This window comes from Telopea speciosissima, chromosome 9, assembly GCF_018873765.1.
Source record: "Telopea speciosissima isolate NSW1024214 ecotype Mountain lineage chromosome 9, Tspe_v1, whole genome shotgun sequence".
Taxonomy (NCBI): domain Eukaryota; kingdom Viridiplantae; phylum Streptophyta; class Magnoliopsida; order Proteales; family Proteaceae; genus Telopea; species Telopea speciosissima.
In genome coordinates this window covers 3,753,612-3,773,408 of record NC_057924.1, presented here as the reverse complement: position 1 = coordinate 3,773,408, position 19,797 = coordinate 3,753,612, and the positions used below count along the sequence as shown (strand labels likewise).

The 19,797-nt window shown below is 38.4% G+C and overlaps 1 protein-coding gene across 3 annotated transcripts; it reads left to right on the top strand.

Annotated features, from left to right (window-relative positions):
* Positions 1 to 812: 812 nt before the first annotated feature.
* On the top strand, positions 813 to 10,927 carry LOC122639877 (zinc finger CCCH domain-containing protein ZFN-like). 3 transcript variants are annotated; one of them, XM_043832888.1, is made up of 8 exons: positions 813 to 936; positions 1,068 to 1,213; positions 1,611 to 1,783; positions 2,094 to 2,147; positions 3,820 to 3,936; positions 4,078 to 4,392; positions 9,867 to 10,142; positions 10,218 to 10,927. In XM_043832888.1, exons 2-8 carry the CDS (start codon positions 1,141 to 1,143, stop codon positions 10,569 to 10,571), a joined length of 1,362 nt encoding a protein of 453 aa, XP_043688823.1. In that variant the 5' UTR covers positions 813 to 936; positions 1,068 to 1,140; the 3' UTR covers positions 10,572 to 10,927. The 3 variants fall into 3 exon arrangements, with proteins under 3 accessions (XP_043688823.1, XP_043688822.1, XP_043688824.1); XM_043832887.1 differs by having other exon boundaries at positions 813 to 956; XM_043832889.1 differs by having other exon boundaries at positions 813 to 1,213; positions 2,077 to 2,147.
* Positions 10,928 to 19,797: the final 8,870 nt, after the last annotated feature.

The window sequence follows — 19,797 nt, the reverse complement described above, 5'->3', positions numbered from 1 at the left end:
TTAATCGGATCGAAACACCCAATACTATGATCAATATAGTCAATCATTAACCGATATCAATCAAATATCAATGATACTGATACATATCGGCCGCTATGATACCGATATATAAGTTAATTGACTTAAAACTTCACAATAAAATTAAAACTACTACCATGAGATCAACCTATTTATATATAGAATTTAGGCCAAAGTGATCTACCACATGTCAAATATCAAGTCCAACCGCTTGAATGGACCACTAAACCAGGCCCAAATCCCAATAGACAGAAGAAAAAAACAAAAAAAAAAAACCAGATTTGCCATTATAGAACCTCGTTTGTCCACCTGAAATCCCAAATTTTTTTTTCTCTCCATAGTGAGGGAATGTGTTAAATTTCATATCCAAATCTATTTTAAAAAAGAAATAATTTCCTAAATAGTAGGAAGAGTTTGTTTTCTAAATTTTTTTAGTTTTAAGATGGCCAACTATATAAATTATGATATTCCTATCTTGTGGTTATAAAACTAAAAAATTATTTTTTTCACCTTAGCAAAACCCTTAATTATTTGGTACGTACAGTTCCATCAAAGGACAAAAATAGAAATACAAAAGCAAAGAAAGAGAAATAAAAAAGGAACTATTTTTCATTCATATTTTTGCCCATCGATTTCTCTCTAAATTAATAAAGGAGAGAAGAAGAAAAAGAAAAATCCCAATTTTCTCAACTTTGAATCCGAACTAAAGTGAAAATAGAGAAAAGCAAATCAATTATTTTGTCGACATTTTAATTTAATTTCACTTACTCATGATTCGAGAAATCAAGTTTTCTTATTCCACGATTTTTCACCGTTTTTATTCAATCGTTTTTGGGCTTGATTTGGTAGTTCTTTGGTTGAAATCAAGTTTTTCTGATATTGTTTATGGAATGTTGATGAAGTGAAGAATCGATCAAGGTGATGTGACGTTCTCTCTGGTAGAACTGTTTGAATGCTGTTTTAAAAGGAAGATTTTTGATCGAATTTATATTCCTTTTAATCGTCACTGTTGCTGTTGGTGAGGGATTTGTACGATCTTCTTCCGAAAGGGAACTTGGCGGGTAATCTCTGTGATTGGCGATCGAGGGAAGAGGGTTTTAGTTTAGGATTAGCACTTTATCGATGCCGGATAATTGGCAGGTTCAGAACAATGGTGTATCCACTTCTTCTAATGCCTCTGCTGATAACCTGGAAGGTAATTTGATCTCAATTTCCTTTTTATTCGTTTGTGGAAATCTGATTACAACGTTGATGAATTATAGTGCTGTTCATTATATGAAACCTGTATGTCGCTTTTCTTTGGGTTGATCTATGATTGCATTGCAATTTTGATTGCTTTGATCGTCTTGGTTGTACTTTAATCTGTTCCGAATTACTGCTTAGAGCTGCTATGCATTTATTATTAAAGCTTCAAATGCGGCAAATTTTTGAGTGCAGTTGCATGTTTCGTTTGATTTGGGTTGATTTTGTGTCCTTTTTCTGCTTTTTATGGTATTTTATCTCTTTACTCCTTAACAGTTTTGTTAATTGATGCATTGCATCTGATACTGCTACTACAACACATGGTGATTCTACATTATTGTCATCTGCAGAGGCCATGTGGCGCTTGAAAATTCAGACCAATGATAATCACGAGGGAGCTGCTGCATACTCAACTCCTTATCCGGATCGTCCTGGTGAACCTGACTGCATATATTACTTGAGGACAGGGTTATGTGGATATGGAAACAATTGCCGTTTCAACCATCCTGTTTATCCTGGGCAGGTAAAGAAGACGGTTTCTCTATTGTCAGTCTAAAATATTGCAGTTCTCTGTCTGTCTGTCTGTGTCTGTCTCTCTCTCTCTCTCTCTCTCTCTCTCTCTCTCTCTCTCTCTCTCTTATGTGTGTACTGACTCACTTTTGAATCAAAGCTGGTGAGGAATTACTTGCATTAGATTACTATCATTTATGTTATGCTGTTTAATGTTGTAAGATGTTCAAGTGAGTACCCACTTTGAACTTGCTTAAACTCCTTAGTGCTTTCTAACAGTAATTTAAATTTTCCAACCTGTTATAGCCATTCTGTTCCTGCAGGATGCTCAATACAGAGGTGAACTCCCTGAACGAGTTGGACAACCTGATTGCCAGGTATGTTATTTTCACCAATTGAGGGTGTTCACTTCCTACTAGATTTCCAAGTGGTTGCTATGTTATTGAGTGTTTTGTTTCTTTTGATTGTGTGCATCCCCCCCCCCCGGGTGATATTTTGTTTGTAAACATATATGGCTGTTGACTTATGCTTTTAAGATGAGCCATTAATGTAACCTGAAGTCATAATAGAATAATAAACGTGTCTCTGAATCTGGAGCAGACTAGATGGTTGAACTGATCCTGTTACTGGGCAGGAATAAACCACTAATCGGTTGGTTCAAGGTCGAACTGCCTTGGTCGATGTAGAAAATGGTTACCATCCTTGGTGAAACTTGTAAGCTTAAAATATTCAACTGCACTGAAATAGAACACTGAAAAGCACTTATAATATATTCCTCTCCCTGTCATAATATATTATCAGAACAATGTCACGGTTTATTTTTTCTGAAGAAAGCTGAAGTTTAGAAGAAGAAACTATAATTTGACTCACTTTGGTGAATTCTGTGTTACCTGGACAAGGCAAAGTATAAAACTTTGGTATGGTAAAGATTATTTCCTGCGTTCTCATTGGCTTGCATGAACTTGCGAACATGGGTATGGCTCATTGTCTGAAATGTCCAGGTAACATAGATGAAATCTGATGAAGAGGAGCAGGGTCTGTCATTTGCCTACCTTATTTGTCCTCTTTCATTTTTTCTACTTAAACAAAATTTTCCTTCATTGGGCAAGGAGCATAACCCCTCGTGCATTTGAAGAAAATAATGAAATGTTTTTATTGTTTTTGTTCAATTATGTGCTACATATGTGTTTAATTATGTTCAACTCAGTTTTCCCTTAATTTGTTTTGTTTGGATCCATGTAGCTGACCCCATTAAGTTGGGATAAGGCTGAGTTTGTTGCTGTTGTTGTTGTCGTTGTATTTGTGTTGAATTGTTGACTGAGGGTGTATGAGTTGTGTTTGGAAGGTGATTGTTGTGTTGGGAAGTTGTTGGCTTATTTTTTGTGGAACTACTTCCTAAATTTTTATTTTATTTTTCCTATAAAAAATTGCCTCTGTTTCTATTTTTATTTAAGAAGTTATTCTCATGTCTTTGAAAAAAGTGGGTTTTGCTTATGTCATTAGCCAGCAGGTTGTCCTGGACAGTTGAACCCCTGGTCTGTGTCTTTGTCCCTTTCTTGGGCTGCCAACTCTCAACCCAAAATACAAAGACTCTGAATTTCATCATAGGGTAATTCCAAATGTTGTGCACTTGGAGAATGTGGATAGATACAATGGTATAATGATCTTCTTTCAAATGGTTTGATAGATGACCTCAATCGGATGCATATTTTAAGAACTTACTCATCAAGGATCTGGATATGTTTGTATCATATTCCTTAGCTCTTTTCCTTATATCTAATCTTCCAAGGGAAGATTAGAAACCCTTTCTGCAAGATCTAAGAAATATATCACAAAAGGGGGAGATGGTGAGCTGGCTTGTTTGTCCTCCTAAAATTTTCCTCTTTAAGAAAAGGAGTTCAGCTAAGTAACCTCATAATTTATGGATTAAATGTTTGAAGTCCTGCACTATCATTTGTTGCATATTGGTTTTAATGTATCAGAAATTATGCTTTAGGAAATACAATAACTGTAATCTGTGGCTCTTTGCTTTTCACATGTGTTTTGCAGTATTTCCTGAAGACAGGAACATGCAAATTTGGAGCGACATGTAAGTATCACCACCCACGTGAGAGACAGGATGCAGGACAGGTCCCATTGAATGTTTTAGGTCTACCTATGCGTCAGGTACCTATTTTTATTCAATATCCCAGTATTTGTTTGTCAGCACTGGACTTGCTAGTGCTTGCATTTTCTTATCATCCAAATTTCTCTTATTGATTGGTTTATATTGTTTCATAATGGTCTTTGTTAATTATTCTTTTGTAGGAGGAGAAATCTTGTCCATATTACATGCGAACTGGGTCTTGTAAATTCGGAACAGCTTGCAAGTTTCATCATCCCCAGCCTACAGCACTTGGGGCTGTGTTACCTCTAACTGGGCCAGCTACATATGGATCTACAGGTTCATCAGGAGCTCCTCCATCAGGCTTACCTTATGTAAGTGGACTTCCAGCATGGTCTTTACCACGATCACCATATTTATCTGGTCCACGTGTACAAGGTCCTCATGCCTACATGCCTGTTGTTCTTTCTCCTTCCCAAGGCATCATGTCTACTCAGCAAGGATGGAACACATATACGGTCAGTGGCCAGTCTCTTCAACTTAACTAGTTGGTTTTTAACTTGGATTCCCAATATAAACTCCATATTCTGATGAAAATGGTTCCTCTGAAATGCATCTTTGCTCCTACGTTCATCATAGAACCGTGTCTCTCTACCCCTTGCCTCCTCCAACCTATGTCTGATTTTATGTGCTGTTTTGCATTTTCTTATTGTTTTTAATTTCATAATAAGTCAGTTACATTAGTTATATTGCCTTATCTTTTTGTTTGGGGTGGTGGATGTACACAAGTTTTTGTAATGGTTCTTTTCCATAATGTCTGCTTCTCATTATTTAATGTTCACAGTGTTTTATAGATATAATGATGGGATAAGTCTCGGTTTTCTGACCCCAAGTAGTTGGTCGTTAGTGAGTTGAGTTTACTTGAATCGCTAAGCTTTATGCAACATGGCTGTCATCCTGGACACTTGAGGTAGGAGCCTAGGAGGTGTACCTTGTCCAACACTTTTAATTACTAATAGTTAACCAAGTCAAACCTTTAAAAAAAATTCAAACCCTTGCCATGTCTAGGTAACATAGAAATTATTGCTTATGTGAACAAACACCAGTATTTTAAATAGTATGGTGAAATTTAGCTTTTAAAATTTCGTATTTCATTCTGGACCAGAAAGAAATTGTCTGAAGTTTTAAGTTGGTTAAATTCTCATTGAACAATAAACTAAAACTTATTTCAGAATTTATTTATGTTTTCAAATGAATGTAGTACTTCATACTGTATGAAGTAGGAAAATAGCAATGAAAAAAATATTATTTCCTAAGTGAAATATTAGATAAGAAGTGACAACTCAACATTTCAATACCTTAGTAAACCTAATCCAAGATTATTTGGATAAGTTACAGGAACCTTATCCTGCTATTCCTCTCTGCAGTATCTTTTGTTAGCTAATAAACCCTCATCTTTACTCACCTTGTCTGTTTCTCCTTGTTTTTTTGTCACCTCCAATTTGCATGATATACAGTAGCAACAACTCAGCCTTGTCCCAACTAAATGGGGTCGGCTACATGGATCCTTGCCCTCCAATCAGGCTCTATTCGAGATCATACTTGATACAAGACCTAAGCTATGCATGTCTTTCCTCACTACTTCTCCTAAGTTCATTTTAGGTCTGCCCCTTGCTCTTTTAGTTCCTTCAATCTGAATCAAATCACTCTTCCGTACATGTACATGGGCCATCTCAATCAAGGCCTCCATTGAACATGGGCCATGCCACCTCAAACAACTTTCTCATAGCTTATCATGTATCGGAGCTACTCCCAAACCAGCTCTAATATGATCATTCCTTACTTTATTCTTCGTAGTTTTGCCACTCATCCTCATCTCTGCTACACGGAGTTTATCAATATGATTCTTCTTAACTGCCCAACATTCCGCACCATACATCATAGCCGGTCGTATCACTGTCCTATAAAATTTTTCTTTAAGCTTTAAAGGAATACGCCAATCACACAATACTCCGGACACACGTCTCCACTTCATCCATCCTATTTTAATTCTTTGTGAAACATCATCCTCTATATCACCTTCTTTACTTATGATTGATCCCAAATACCTAAAATAATCACTTTGTGGAATCTCCCTCTCATCAATTTTACCATGTACTCCGTTTTTCGTTCTACTTATCTTAAAACCTTTTGATTCCAAGGTTGATCTCCAATTTGCATGATATCAAACACAAACTTTCTTATTGGTAGTTCAGTTTTTCTTGCGCATGCTTGATCAGTCTCAATTAACTTCCCCTAATTAGGACATCTTTACTTCTAGCTTAAAGTTCCATTCAGTTCATCCATTTATGACATTTTCTTAATTTTGTCACTTAGCCATCTCAATCAAGGTTGCAAGTAACAGGATTGGCTGAGACTGATCCATCTGATACTTGCCAATGCATCACAGTATCAGCCAGAGATTGAGCATGATCTGGTTGGATTAGCCCGATTTGGATCAGGATCGGTGCATCCCGATCCATCTTGAAGATCACCATCTTAGCCATACTCATTTTGTATGTACATTTCTTTACTTCTCTACACTTGGCTACACACAAGATTTCAGGTTTAGCTCCACAAGGCATTGTTGGTCATGTAATTGTCTTATCAAATCGCCCTCAATTTAATGGAATTTGTTGATATGACATCATTATGCTTCAGAGGCTCCTCTTCACTTTATTTACCTTGCTTTAATTCTATGAACAATTTGCTCTTTTATTTCTTCCTCTTTATTTATGATTGAGCTGGGAAAAGAAAATGGTCTCTTTGTTAGGGTTATCAAAGTGTTACCTAGGCAGTAGTCACTTTTACTTTTAGTGTTTCGGCACTGACCAACTAAAATGCATGAATTGGCACTACCAACAAGTCAGGGACCACCCAGGCATAACTATTTGACATCTTCAGGTTTGTACTAGCTTAGACCCACACATCCATACATTCAACCACCAAAACATGATTGTTATTATTCACTTTTTCTTTGGGCATGCACTACCTCGATACACTAATATTCCATTCATTTGTGATAACGTTTAATGTCTCATATGACATAATTAATTGCATACTTATGGAATTTATTGCTGTCTGTATATGCCCTTAATTTAAAAAAGCATCATAGTCTTTTTGTTGTTTGTATATCCCTTAATTACCCTCTTTTTCCTTGCTTCACAATTTTTTCCCCACCTTGTGGTAAAAAATTGGCTTCTATCTTTCTGTGTGAAGACCAATTATGGTAGGCGTCTTATACTAGGGCTTCTAGCTGTTAACAATATGTTGCTGATCTCTTTTCTTTACATGAGAAGTGCCTGTTTTTCGCATTGGCTATTACATTGCTGTTCATGTTGTCCAACTCCTCCCATCACCATAAGAAGTGCTTCATTTTATTCCTTCACATTTTTTCTTTTTGTGATGAGTCTTACATTTTCTTTTCCGTACACTGAGAGATTCCTCCAAACCGCCTCCTCAAAATGCAAAAATCCTTTTTTTCTAGCATCGTGAGCATTTTGTATCGTAGTATATCATGATATGTTTATCCATGAGCTATTGAATGTACTAGACAAACTAATCTTGTCAAATCTGCCTTTTAGATCCCTTTCTGAAAGAGTTTATATGTTGAAATGATGGAAAGTGGTCCTTTGCTATTCATCTGTGTCGGATAATGTTTGTAGTGGTGTTGTTTGTTATGGGGAATGTAGAATTGGTGTCAGATGGAAGGAAAATACTCCTTGGAATCCATGTTAACACCTGAAATGGGAAATAAATGAATAATAAACTCCATATCTGTCCAAATAATTATCTGATGCCCTAATCATCAACATTGAAGGGGAAGGGGAAAGGGGAAAGGGGTGGGGGGAGAAAAAGAAGAGAGTTGATCCTACAACCAAGCTCTCACATGCAGTCAATGCAGCATTTGTTTAAAGCCACTTTGCTCTAATATGTCCAACACTTATAAAATAATAGAACATTTGGCAACATTGCACTTATCCTTTAAAGCAGAAAATTCTGATGGTTGGTTTTATACCATGGGAAAATAATATATGGTTAAACCTGTGGTCCCAATGTTATTTATTTATTTTTTTTCCTTCTAAAATACATCTGAGTGATTTTCAGATGTTACATTCACTACACAGCTTCATGAGATTGTCATGCGGGGGGTGTTTTTGGTGTTCACTGTTGATAGAGATTGTTCACATGATAGAGTTCAAAGAAACAAGTAATAAGTGCATCAACATTGGGTTGAGTCGACCAATTAATTTTATTGTCTCTTTGTGAATAAGTTGTGATGTTTCTCACACAAGGTAGTTTTTCTCGTCTCTCTTACACAATGGCGCATGAATCTCTAAAACATGCTCACTAATTTACAATACATCGGTTCCTTGTCAGAGTGTCTGAGCATCTTGAATAGTCAAGCTTGTCTTCCAATTTCATTCGATGGAAGGTTTAGAATTGAATTATGACATAATATGAGGTTTTAAAGCTAAAAAAGGAGTTGTCAACTATATACCATTGCTTGTAACGCCGGTGCATGGTTTTTAGGTCCCATCATATGATGATTCCTACATAATCTGCTACAACCTGGAATTAATTTGGTCCATTGACAAACAATCTGATCTATCATGTCCTTTTCTTGAGTTGTCCAAAGATATTGCAGATCTCCTTGATGTAGAAGTGTAGAACTGTAATTGAATAATAAAAACAGTACCAAAAACAGAGTCTTTTCTCAGATAATAAAATCTAGATTTAGAAGAATTGCTATAACTCAAAATCAGTAGGTCAGATTAGACTAAAACTCAAATCGAGTTCAGTAAACCAGGGGGTAGAATATTTTCTGAAAATTCCAACTCAATCCAAGGGCTGGATCTGACAGTATGAATCAGTCCTACTAGCACTAGGACAAGGGCATATCAGTAATTTCACAGATCAGATCTAAATTCTGATAATAGAAAATTGATGATCGACCGAAAATGATCAAATGAGATAAAACTTGACGATAGCAGATCAGTAGAAACAATGAATCAAGCAGGAATTACATAAGGTAATATTAAATCTGAGAACACGAGGGAAAAATAGGAAATCTGTAATAAAACCAGATCTGCAGGTCAGATCATGGAGGAATTCTGGTTGAGTTCCTCTGTTAGGGTTTAGAACAACTCCTAAACAATTGAGAGGATTGTAATGGCTGGATCTTCTTAATTTTAATTCGTGTCAAAAAACCCTTGCATACAAATCCCAGATTCAGATCTTGAGTTGCAGAACTAGAACATCAATTTCAGAAATAACTAGAACAATACTTACTCATTAATGGTTAGGAAGAAGATGGAAGAATAGTAAAGAGATAGAGAAACACCTGGGCTTCACACCGCAAGGTGGTTTGGAAGGATCGAACACCAACCAAACAAGGTTTCTTCATCTATGGAGAAGGAGAGCATCAATAGCCTTTTCATTAATGAAAGTTTGTGTACAATGTTGAACCCCCTTACTAACTTATATAGAAAACTCAAAAACAGACTTAAAACACTAAAAAGGAAAGGTCTAACCTAATCTTTTACTAATTAGGTAACATAAACTAACTAGGAAACTGAAATAATGAAGAAAACCAACTAGGATACTGAAATAAAGGAAACAATAAAAAAATAAAGAAATTAAGACACTTAACTAACTACTCCCGTATGCCTAGCCTATGCCTATATTATAGGTCCATTAAAGTGGCCCATTACAATGAAAACCCATTGGACTAAAGGCCCAACGTATATTACCCAACCCAAGGCTTATTTCCATCAAAATAAGCCTATGTAGGTGCTCTAACTGCATCACTCATGGGTGCTTGTTGTGAACCATCAGTTGGGTCCAACTCCAACTCCTTGTATATTATGTGAACTGGTTTGATGTTCAAAACCATTCACGGGCTCTATTGATGTGAATTACTATCTAATTCATGTTTTCGTTTGCCAATCAGGGAACCATGAGCCCTGTACCATCTACGAATGTTCTTGGATCCAATCTGGTTTATAACTCTAGGACTCAGGGCGAGTCAGGTTCTAGTGGGCAGGTGCACTTTTTATCGACATCCGCCTCACATTTCCCTGAGAGACCTGACCAGCCAGAATGCCAGTATTACATGAAGACTGGAAGCTGTAAATTTGGACCCACTTGCAAATACCATCATCCAAAAGAGAGAATTGCTCCATTGGCTACAAATACGCTGGGTCCCTTTGGCCTTCCCCTTAGACCTGTAAGTTCCTCCCCTTCAATCACATTATTGTTCCTCTTCTGCTCTATAGCTAACTTTATGTTCTTTTACTTGTAGGGCCAGGCTATTTGCACATTCTACAGTCTGTATGGAATCTGCAAGTTTGGTCCAACTTGCAAATTTGATCACCCTGTGGCAGGATATTATAACTACAGCATGAACCTGCCTGCTTTGTCCTTACCAGATCAACCTCTCTTTCCTTACCCGAGAAACTCACCCATGGTCCTTTCATCTGAAACTTCTCCGACCAAGTCATCAAGGTTGCCAGATCGGATCATAAAATCTGAGGCTACAAGCACCAAACACCAGAATCTAGATGTGAAAGCTTCTGAAGATCCACCACAAGAAGGAACCTCTCCGGTACACAATTCTTCATCTTCTTCAGAAATTCGACATGAGCAATCTGATTAAACCTCTCTCCCCCCCCCCCCCCTTCTCCCCTTTTGTTGGGTGTTTTGTTCCTCTGAAGGAAAATTTTCGCACATGTGTCTCCTCTCCCCCACTTTCACCTGCGATTCTGTGGAGTGGGTTAGGCTATTTGGATATATAAGTGGTGGGTGTTGGCAGGAGGCATGGATGGCTCTTTTTTGGGTGGTGAAATAAAAAGCAGGTGAAATTTGTATGTGCTTTATTTTTTCCTTCATTTTTAAATTTTCTGTTTTCTACAGATGATGTTTATTTGTCTTGACGAGAATCTGTAACTGTTTGTAATGGAATGCCGAAAGATGAGGAAGTTTGGCATGTTTAGTGGTGCCACCTTTTATTTATATATTTTTCACAAGAACAACATTCCCTTCTAATTAGTGGGGCAATTATTAGCAAGTCAATGGGCATATGCTCTTGATTTAGAGGCCGATCTCAGCACAATGGTAAGGTTGCTCCATTGCAATCAAGTGGTTGCAAGTTCGAGTTGGGAAACAGCCTCTCCGCGAAGCGGGGTAAGGTTGCATACATTATGACTTTTTCCCAGACCTCGCAGTGGCGGGAGCCTTGTGCACTGGGTATGCCCTTTTTATGGGCATATGCTCTTGACCATTATATTTGTTAGATTACAGTACAAGGCACCTTGAATATATGTGGGAAATGAATTGAGTCTGAATCTGACAGTTCAAACCTCATAGCCAGCACTTTACTCTTGATGGCATTTCTTTGGTAGTGTAATTAATATTATAGGCTCATAGTTGCTGATGATTTTGAGGCTATTAAGGTGGTTCTACTGTGTGAATATATTTTCCTTGCACAGCCCACCTAGGAAGGACGTCATGCATTGCCCAAATATTTTCTGCAGGTTGTGTGCGGCTCAAATTTTATGGTTAGGTAGGCCTCAATATCCCCTCTTCACATGTAAAATTTCATCCCAAACAGAGTTGGGCACGTAGCAAAGTAAAATTTTTAAGAGTTAAGGACTACTATGAGGTTGTATACCAAGATAGGGGTCATAGGAACTAATGAGGAAAGGTGCCAATAAACAGGAGGGTGGGGGCAGCCTGAAGTGTTTTTTTTTTTTAATGTTATTTGGGGGGGGGGGGTGGAGGAGGAGAGGAGGGTTAGTGCATGCCACCATAAGTGCGATCAAAGGACTTGATCAAGTGACGAAAACCCCGAGCACGCTTTGAAAAACATGCTAAACCGCCAGAAAGGTATTTGATTGCTCTTAAATTTGATATGCGGTGTCTCTACTGTTGGATTTTTAATTATATTTAAATTAAAGATTTAAAACATGTTTTTGTTGGATGTGTTAGAGGGTTATGTCCTTTCTTAATAGACACCTAAATAGTCAATGAGTGTTTATTGGAAGATTTGTTTGAATAGTTAACAAACAAGTCTTATGGAAAAAGACACATGTTTTGAGGCATATCTCTTGGAGACATCCCTTAGTGGTGTCTCCTCCTCTCTTTATAGTGGTGTTTCCTCCTCTTCTATATAAAGAGAGGTCTTGTTCATTCTCTAATAATTGATTTTGAAAACATCTTTAGAAGCATTTTTATTTTATGTTTTCTTTTTCATTGTACTCGGTCAGTCTCGATGAGTTAGTAAATATAGCCTTTAGACACCTTTTATAATCACAGTTGAAGGTGAACCCATCTCAGTTGCGTCAAAAGCATTCAATAGCCCTTCAAAAACGCCATGTACCCTATGGAAGAGGTTGGTGACAATCCTGTAGAGTTTGAATAGCAACAAGCCAACAAGTGTGTCTGTCGGGTCTGGATCAGTAATTCACATAGTGGGAACTGAGAACCACTCAAATAGAATCTCCACACCTTTGATGCCCTCTGACCCCTATGTCAGATGAGATGGAGATTCTATTTGGTTGTTTTGACCATGTGGGGTGGCACCCCATGTGGGTAGAGTATCCGGACTCTTGTCCGAAGGTCTAAAATTCAGCTGCAAAGTTATTTGTAATTCCAATATATTGAGAAAAATCATAAATATTAGTGCCACGAGAACCATAGATCAGTCGTCCATTCCACACATGACCAGGATTTGGCTTTTTTCAATATTCCCATGGTTGGGTTTAGGGGTGAAACAGGGCTGGGTTGGGTCGGGTTTTTTTAAATCTTAGCTCAACCCTGAGTCCTCTTAGTTCAACTCAAGTCCAACCCGACTCTAGATCGGACTGGGATATCTCAACCAGGCCCAACCCTGCCTACCTCAACCCAACGCAGCCCGGCCTTAATTGACCCTAATCGGGTCAGGTTGGGCCGGGTTGGCCCTGATTGAGCTAGGATTTTTGCCATTTACTTCATCCTATGCATTAAAATGATGAGAGACACATGATTGGGTATTGGTTTGTTTCATACTTAACTGACTATTAGACTTTTCTTTGGATTAAAAAATTTAATCTAATCTTAAAATTGTAAATATTTTCGTTCAATAGATAATTAACCTTTATTTTGGTAAGTCAATAGATAATTAGATACTAAACAAAAATTGCAAAATGTGAACAATAAATTGTAAAGCATAACCTAACATAGGGCCGGGCCGGGTTGAATTTAGCCCTAGGCCTCAATCCTGGCCCAACTCGACCTTGACCTACGGCCTGAAAATTTCAACCCTAACCCACCCTTAGGGTTGAAAAATCCAGCTCAAACCTTGTTCGGGCTTAGGACGGACTCGAGCCGACAGTTCCAAACTTACACCCCTAGTTGGGTTGGGTGCCAAAATATGGATCCACATGGAACGTGCAGTAGAGCATAGTTGCATGATCTATTTTGTACCATTTTGGTAACTTTAGGCGGTTTTGAAATTTTGTGGACACCTAGTCTATTTCACTCTTCATTAATTTTGTAAGTTCTATGTGACAAAATAAAAATCTAAAAAAGATTTGAAAATATTTATTTTCAAACAAAATTGGCCGACCAATACTAAATGGTACTTGACATTTGTTTGACTCACAATAACTCTTACAATATTTTTTTTAAATGAAAAAAATTCTTATAGTTGTTGAATTTTGAATTATAAAAAATAAATAATTTGCATATTTGATACCTTTAATATTAAAAAACTTTATGTCACCTTAATTGAAAAAAATACTTCTCAAATTGTTTATGATGTGTGTGTGTGTTTAAATCTTTACTCAACTAAAAATTTTATATCTTTACTTCAATCTAAAATTTGAAAGATTAGTGACCAAACAATAAGAAGTGGGAGTTAAAGATAAAAAAGTCTAATAATAGGTCACATCACCAATGGAGAAGGAATTGTTCCTTCTCTACCCGTGAAGGATTGAAAACTTAGTTCTTAGATTTTCAAGACTTCGGCATCTTTTATAGTATTTTGAAGAAGTAATTGGTTGAACCGTTCACAGATGATCCAAGGAGTTCTAGGGGAGCTTCTTCGGATTTGGAAAGGGAGTAGTAGAGACCATCCATTTTTAATTTTTAAGGCTTGAAGCATGATATGAGATATGAGATGAGTCGATAAACGATAAAGTAGAACCTTATTGGACAACCACTATATCTATGTTGCTTCCCGTAGAAAGTATGTATCTACGTAATAATAGAATGACTTCCTCTTTGAAAAGGAAAAGAAATAAACAAAAGGGGGGGGGGGGGCGGTTGACTGCTCTTCATTAGAATATCCATTTATAATTCTAGTAAGAGCAAGTTCATTGGAATAGAATTTTTCACCTCAAGCTGATGAGAGCATGGAAAGCACGCTTCATGATTTGTATACAAGAGAATCTTAAATGTCAAGGAAGAGAATGGATGTGAAAGGGGCATACACACTCTCAATTTGTATAACCTTTTCTCTTTATTTTATTAATAAAAAACTGTTTCCTTGGCACTTGTACTAGTATGATTTCATGCATGTTTACCATTTCCCATTACGTGGATTGCAATTTGGCATCCAACCATTGGAAAAAAAATAAAATTAAAACCCTTTTAATAATCTACTTACTGAGTTTCATGGTCCATCTCAACTATGTAGTATAAGGATCATTATCTGCTCCATTTTCCTGTCTGGTCCATTTTTTCAAGTTCCTCTAATAAGGGATAGAAATGACTATCCTATCCCCTACCTGAACACACTACCCAAGTAGAGTCCACTCCCCCCTGTTAGAGGAACTTGGGAAAATGGACTGGGCAGAAAATGGAGCAGATAATTTTCCGTAGTATAAGTATTTTTTTAGGGAAGCAGTTCTTTGTCTAGGAGTGTGGCCTACGCCAGCACTCCCATGTGTCTATCTCTCTCCTACTCAAAATAAGGGGGCAGATGTGTCTTTTCATATGGGGAGAAGAGAGATAGACTCATGAGAGTGTTGACGTAGGCCACACTCCCGGACAGAGAACTTTCTCCTATTTTTCTATTACCAAATAGAAGTATAATGTTTGTTTTTTTCTTGATTGCGACTTTTCAAACTTCTTGTAAATATATTAAGGGAGAGGGTTCCGGATATCGCCAGCTTTTGATAAACTAATAACATACACCAATTATATGGCTAGACACAGGAGGGCAAGGGGGGTCTTTTATCAAAGGGGAGGGAGGAAAGAGAAAGACATATGCTGGCGCACTGGCAACATGTCCAGCCTTTTCCCTTTCATGAAATGACACATAAGTATTGAGTTGATATGAAACATTAGAAACATTAGCTTCTATAAAAAAAAAAAATAAAAAATAAAAAATAAAAAGATATGAAACATTAGCCATATAAAGATGATGATATGAATATTAAATATCCATCCAAATGACATAAGGCGTAAGTAGATTTGTAACTTTATTTTTTTTGCTTATTGTTTTATGGCAAAAGGTTTCGTGCACGATCGTACCACCCCTGTCTCACCATAGGGTTTCGAAATGATATAAACCCCTTATTTAACACTTCGTAATCTGATCCTTCTCATGTGACCTTATGTTCTGGTATGCTGAATGCCACCATATGGAATTCACTACTCCTTGGGCAGGGGTCCCAATGTGTGTTTGGGGTGGGAACCAATTATTTAAAATGTGCCCCACGTATGGGACAATGTAATCTCACATTCTTCCCTTTGAACCCCCAAAAATAAAAATCACATTCTTCCCCTTTTTATGCACTTTCACTACTAGAGCCTGGAGGGGATGCACGAGGTGAGTCAAGCGACGACCGGAATGCCAAAGTATTCTCCCATTGGTATCATGACATGGCCCTTGCAGGAAAAATCATAATAGGAATAAGACACTCCCATTGGCTTATAATGGCAATACATATACAAGTCCAAAAAGGTGCTAAGCATATTCTCCAAATGTACTCCTCTATCATCCTATTCCCTCATCGTATGGGGTTCTGGCTTAAGGGTGTCAATTTGGGTCTAGAACTAGGAATCAACAACAACAACAATGATCATAATCTTATCCCAACTAGATGGGATCGGTTCCATGGATCTGATAGAGGCTATAACAATAATAGAAATAAGAAAAATAAAAGGAGTAAAAGGAAGTTAAAAAATAGAATGAGTAAAAGAAGAAGTCCAAGCAGTAGTTAAAGCAGCATCTCAGGAACAATCTCATACAAGGGGTCGGCTACACGGGTCTTTGTCTTTCAAACAATTCTATCTGCGGTTATACTCGGATCGAACCCTACCGCATGCATATTCTTTCTTAAAACCCGAAACCAACCCATCCCATTACTAAATGAGATGGTTTCTTGGAGCTGATTTGGAGACCAATAATTAAATGGGATAAGCCGGTTCTGAGACGGGTTTCCCAATAGACCCAAAATCAAAAGCCCAAATAGAAATCGATTAAAATAATATTAATAGGTTAAAGGCTAGGCATACCGACACTGTGCCTAACACCCCAACCTGTGTAACGAGTCACACACTAAACATAGCAATTATATCAAATGGTTAATCAGATTTTTATTCAACCCTATAGAAAAACCCTGAGGAAATGGCCTCCTTGCCTTTGCCATCTCTCTCCCATTTGGCATAACTGCTTAATTGTGGAAAAGCGGGCAGCGTGCCCAGCCCTCACCCTAATAGTTATAATTTTATAAGAGTTATATTGCAATCACAAAGAAAATTAAGGTTTATTAGTTTTTTTTTTTTTAATTGTCATTATTAAAAATACTAATGAGGATTAAACCATTAAGTTATCATGAAGACCTCAAGTTCACAACTCATTTTGGATTAGGGTTTCATTAATTGACTGTTTGTATTAAGAATTGATGTTTGATTATTTTATATTTTTAAGATATATTCAATTATTTGTATGCTTAGGAAATTTTTTGTATACTTAGTAAATTTTGTATATATCTGATACTTTAGGATTTTGAGTTTTTGAAACTGTTAAGAGATCGGAATTGAACTGTCCCATTATTAAGCGGGATCAAATCCTAATTTTGAGACCGTTTAGAGCGATTTTGGAATTAACCCCAACAACAAAACTGATAAACAACCGCTCCAATTACTCAAAACCATCCCTTTTTTTTTTTTTTGGTAGAAAGCAAGGCTATTCATTCATGCGAATCCAACGCCAAACAAGGGAAAACAGGAAACATAACACTGATAGATAACATAATAAACACAAGGTTTGGATATACAATATTCAGAACCAAGGAGTGGAAATTGATCTGGTCTCACATGCCGTTGACAGGATCATCCAGGCCAGGGGTTGGTTCAGAACCACTTCCCTAGTAAACATGCTGTAAACGCAGCTTTGTTTAAGCCCATGCACATACATGCCAATAAAAGGGTCCCCACATGTGCTGAGTAGAACTGCGGCTGGGATGTCGGAGCAGACGAAAACATCAACAAGGTTATGGGCAAGCCCAAAAAAGGAAAAGCTATCAAAACAACTACCAAAACAGCTGGATACATGATAATTGTCCATGATGCTGTAGGGATCAGGATGGATGGCCATGACTAATAGCACCATGTGCTTTCCCACCAAGGTGACCGACAGCCTGTCAGGTCCCCACAATCCCAAAAGCCAGATTGGCCGACAGGGCACCTCGCGAAACCAATAGCAATTGGCGACAGTGACGGTGGTGGAGAGCATGGAAACTAAATGCTGGACCGGCCTAAGATCGTATTCCTCCCAATTTTGATTATCGGTGTCGCTCAGTTCGGCAGTGGGTGGATCAACCACGACGATATTCCATCCAAGTGGACCGTCAACAGAGCTCCTCAAGACATCGATGGAGAGTTTAGGTCCTTCTTTCCCACCCTCAATATCCTTGTATTGCAGGCCAACAGATGGCTCCTTTGCACCTTTTCGGGGCGGAGGGACTAGAATAATCGTCCAATTGGAAGCTCTCATACCCGAGATCCTCATCTCCAAAATAGTCACCACCAAAGAGCAAGAGAGATACCGGAGAAAACAGAGGAAGCGAGAGATCGCTTGCAGTAGGACCAGATGGCAGCCCACCGAATGAGTACGAAGCGGAATGCTCGAAACATCCATGAATGGCTCAGATAGAGGAACGCCGAAACTGATAAAAACTAGGTGGAGCATTCATGGCGAAACTCCATTCTTCCCATGGGCTCCGATGTAGCTCATATCGGCAGCGGAAGGAGTATCCTCGGCGAAGCTCCAATCAAGTGGAACAATCACAGAAGTACTCGAAACATCCATGAAGAGCTCAGAGAGAGGAGTACCGAAACTGAGACGAGCGATTAAAATCTCCAGATGCCACATGCCAGGTGCTCTAACGCCATCTTGCAACAAGAAGCCCTCCACTTTGAAAAGGTTCCTGAGAGACACCAAGTAACTGTTCTTCTCGGGGGTGATCAAAAGAGAAAGGTAGCAACGTGCCCAAGGATCAGATCTGCTATCCGATAGAACCTGGGTGGAGATCAAGTGCTTTTGGTCGGTGTTGCCGGAGGTGAAGCTCAGGTGGATGAGCAAACGCAGCAGCTGATGTACGCAAGACCATATCATGTCGATGATGGCGTCGGCATCGTCATCTGTATCTTCATAGTTTGCGAGGCCGATGGTCATGGTGGAAGAACTGTGGAGGATATGGAGGAGGAAGAGCATAGGTTCAAATGCACGCACAAAGGCGGAGATCAATACACGCCACAAGGACAGAGACAGAGATATACACGGCGGTGAAAGAGTAACAGCGGTGAAAAAAGGGGGAAAAAACCCTAAAAAAGTTCGTTCACGCTTGGGTTGTTAGGGGATTCCTTGGTGCTGCGGCTGCTGCCTCTTTGAGGGAGTCAAAACCATCCCATTTGACACCCTTACTTTACTTCATCCTCCCATAGATGATAGACACCACCCACCTCATATACCCATACAAAGTTGCATCCATAAATGAAACAACCATTAAAAAATGAATATAATTTTAACAAATAATTGTGGTTTCTTTTGGTTCCCCTCCCCATAAGATTTTGCGATTATGACTTACTTCCTGTCTTTAAATAATTCAAATTTATTAATTGGAAAAAGAACGTCACTAGTTGCGCCAGACACGCACCCCTTCCCTAACACAAGGTGTGTGAAATGATTACCATACCCCTTGGCAGCCACACACTTCTGGTCATTTTTAGAGTTTCATGGGATGCGACGGTCTTTTTAAATATCCCTAGACGCAGGACAGCCTGCACTGTGCGACTGAGTGACGTTCTCTATTCCTTATTAATTAGACGAGATACGGATACTCCCGTTTCCACGGCTCTCTGATCTAAGGTTAGTTGGTCCCATTCCCATCTCTCTTCTTCGACCCCAGGTTTCGAATACTGTGGGCCACCTTCTATCATAAAACCGACTATCATCATTTAGGTGGGACCACTACATTTTAACGGTTCTGATGTTTGTCTTCCACTCTTCCACCATACAAACGCACATCTGAGATCACTGACCTGAGCACGCTAATCTCTATGCCTCGTGGAACACCTCAAGTTTATCTCTCTCTCTCAACGTGGCTGAAACGTAACATACTAACAGAGGCGGCCGAGGCCTATGTGTAACGTTCCTTCCCCCTTTCCAATCTATCTTTTTCCGTCTTTTTAACCAAACGCCCTGTTTCTCGCCGTCTCTCTTTCTCGTGTCGTGTGTGCCGTCACGGTCATGAGTCACCAGACTTGACTAACCCACAGCGCATTTTAACATGTTGCGCAACCAGTTTTTGTGAGTGCTCTTTAGGTTTTTTCTAGTTTTGCCGTTATAATAATATGGAAAATCTTATTGTCACCGATATTGGTGATGAGTT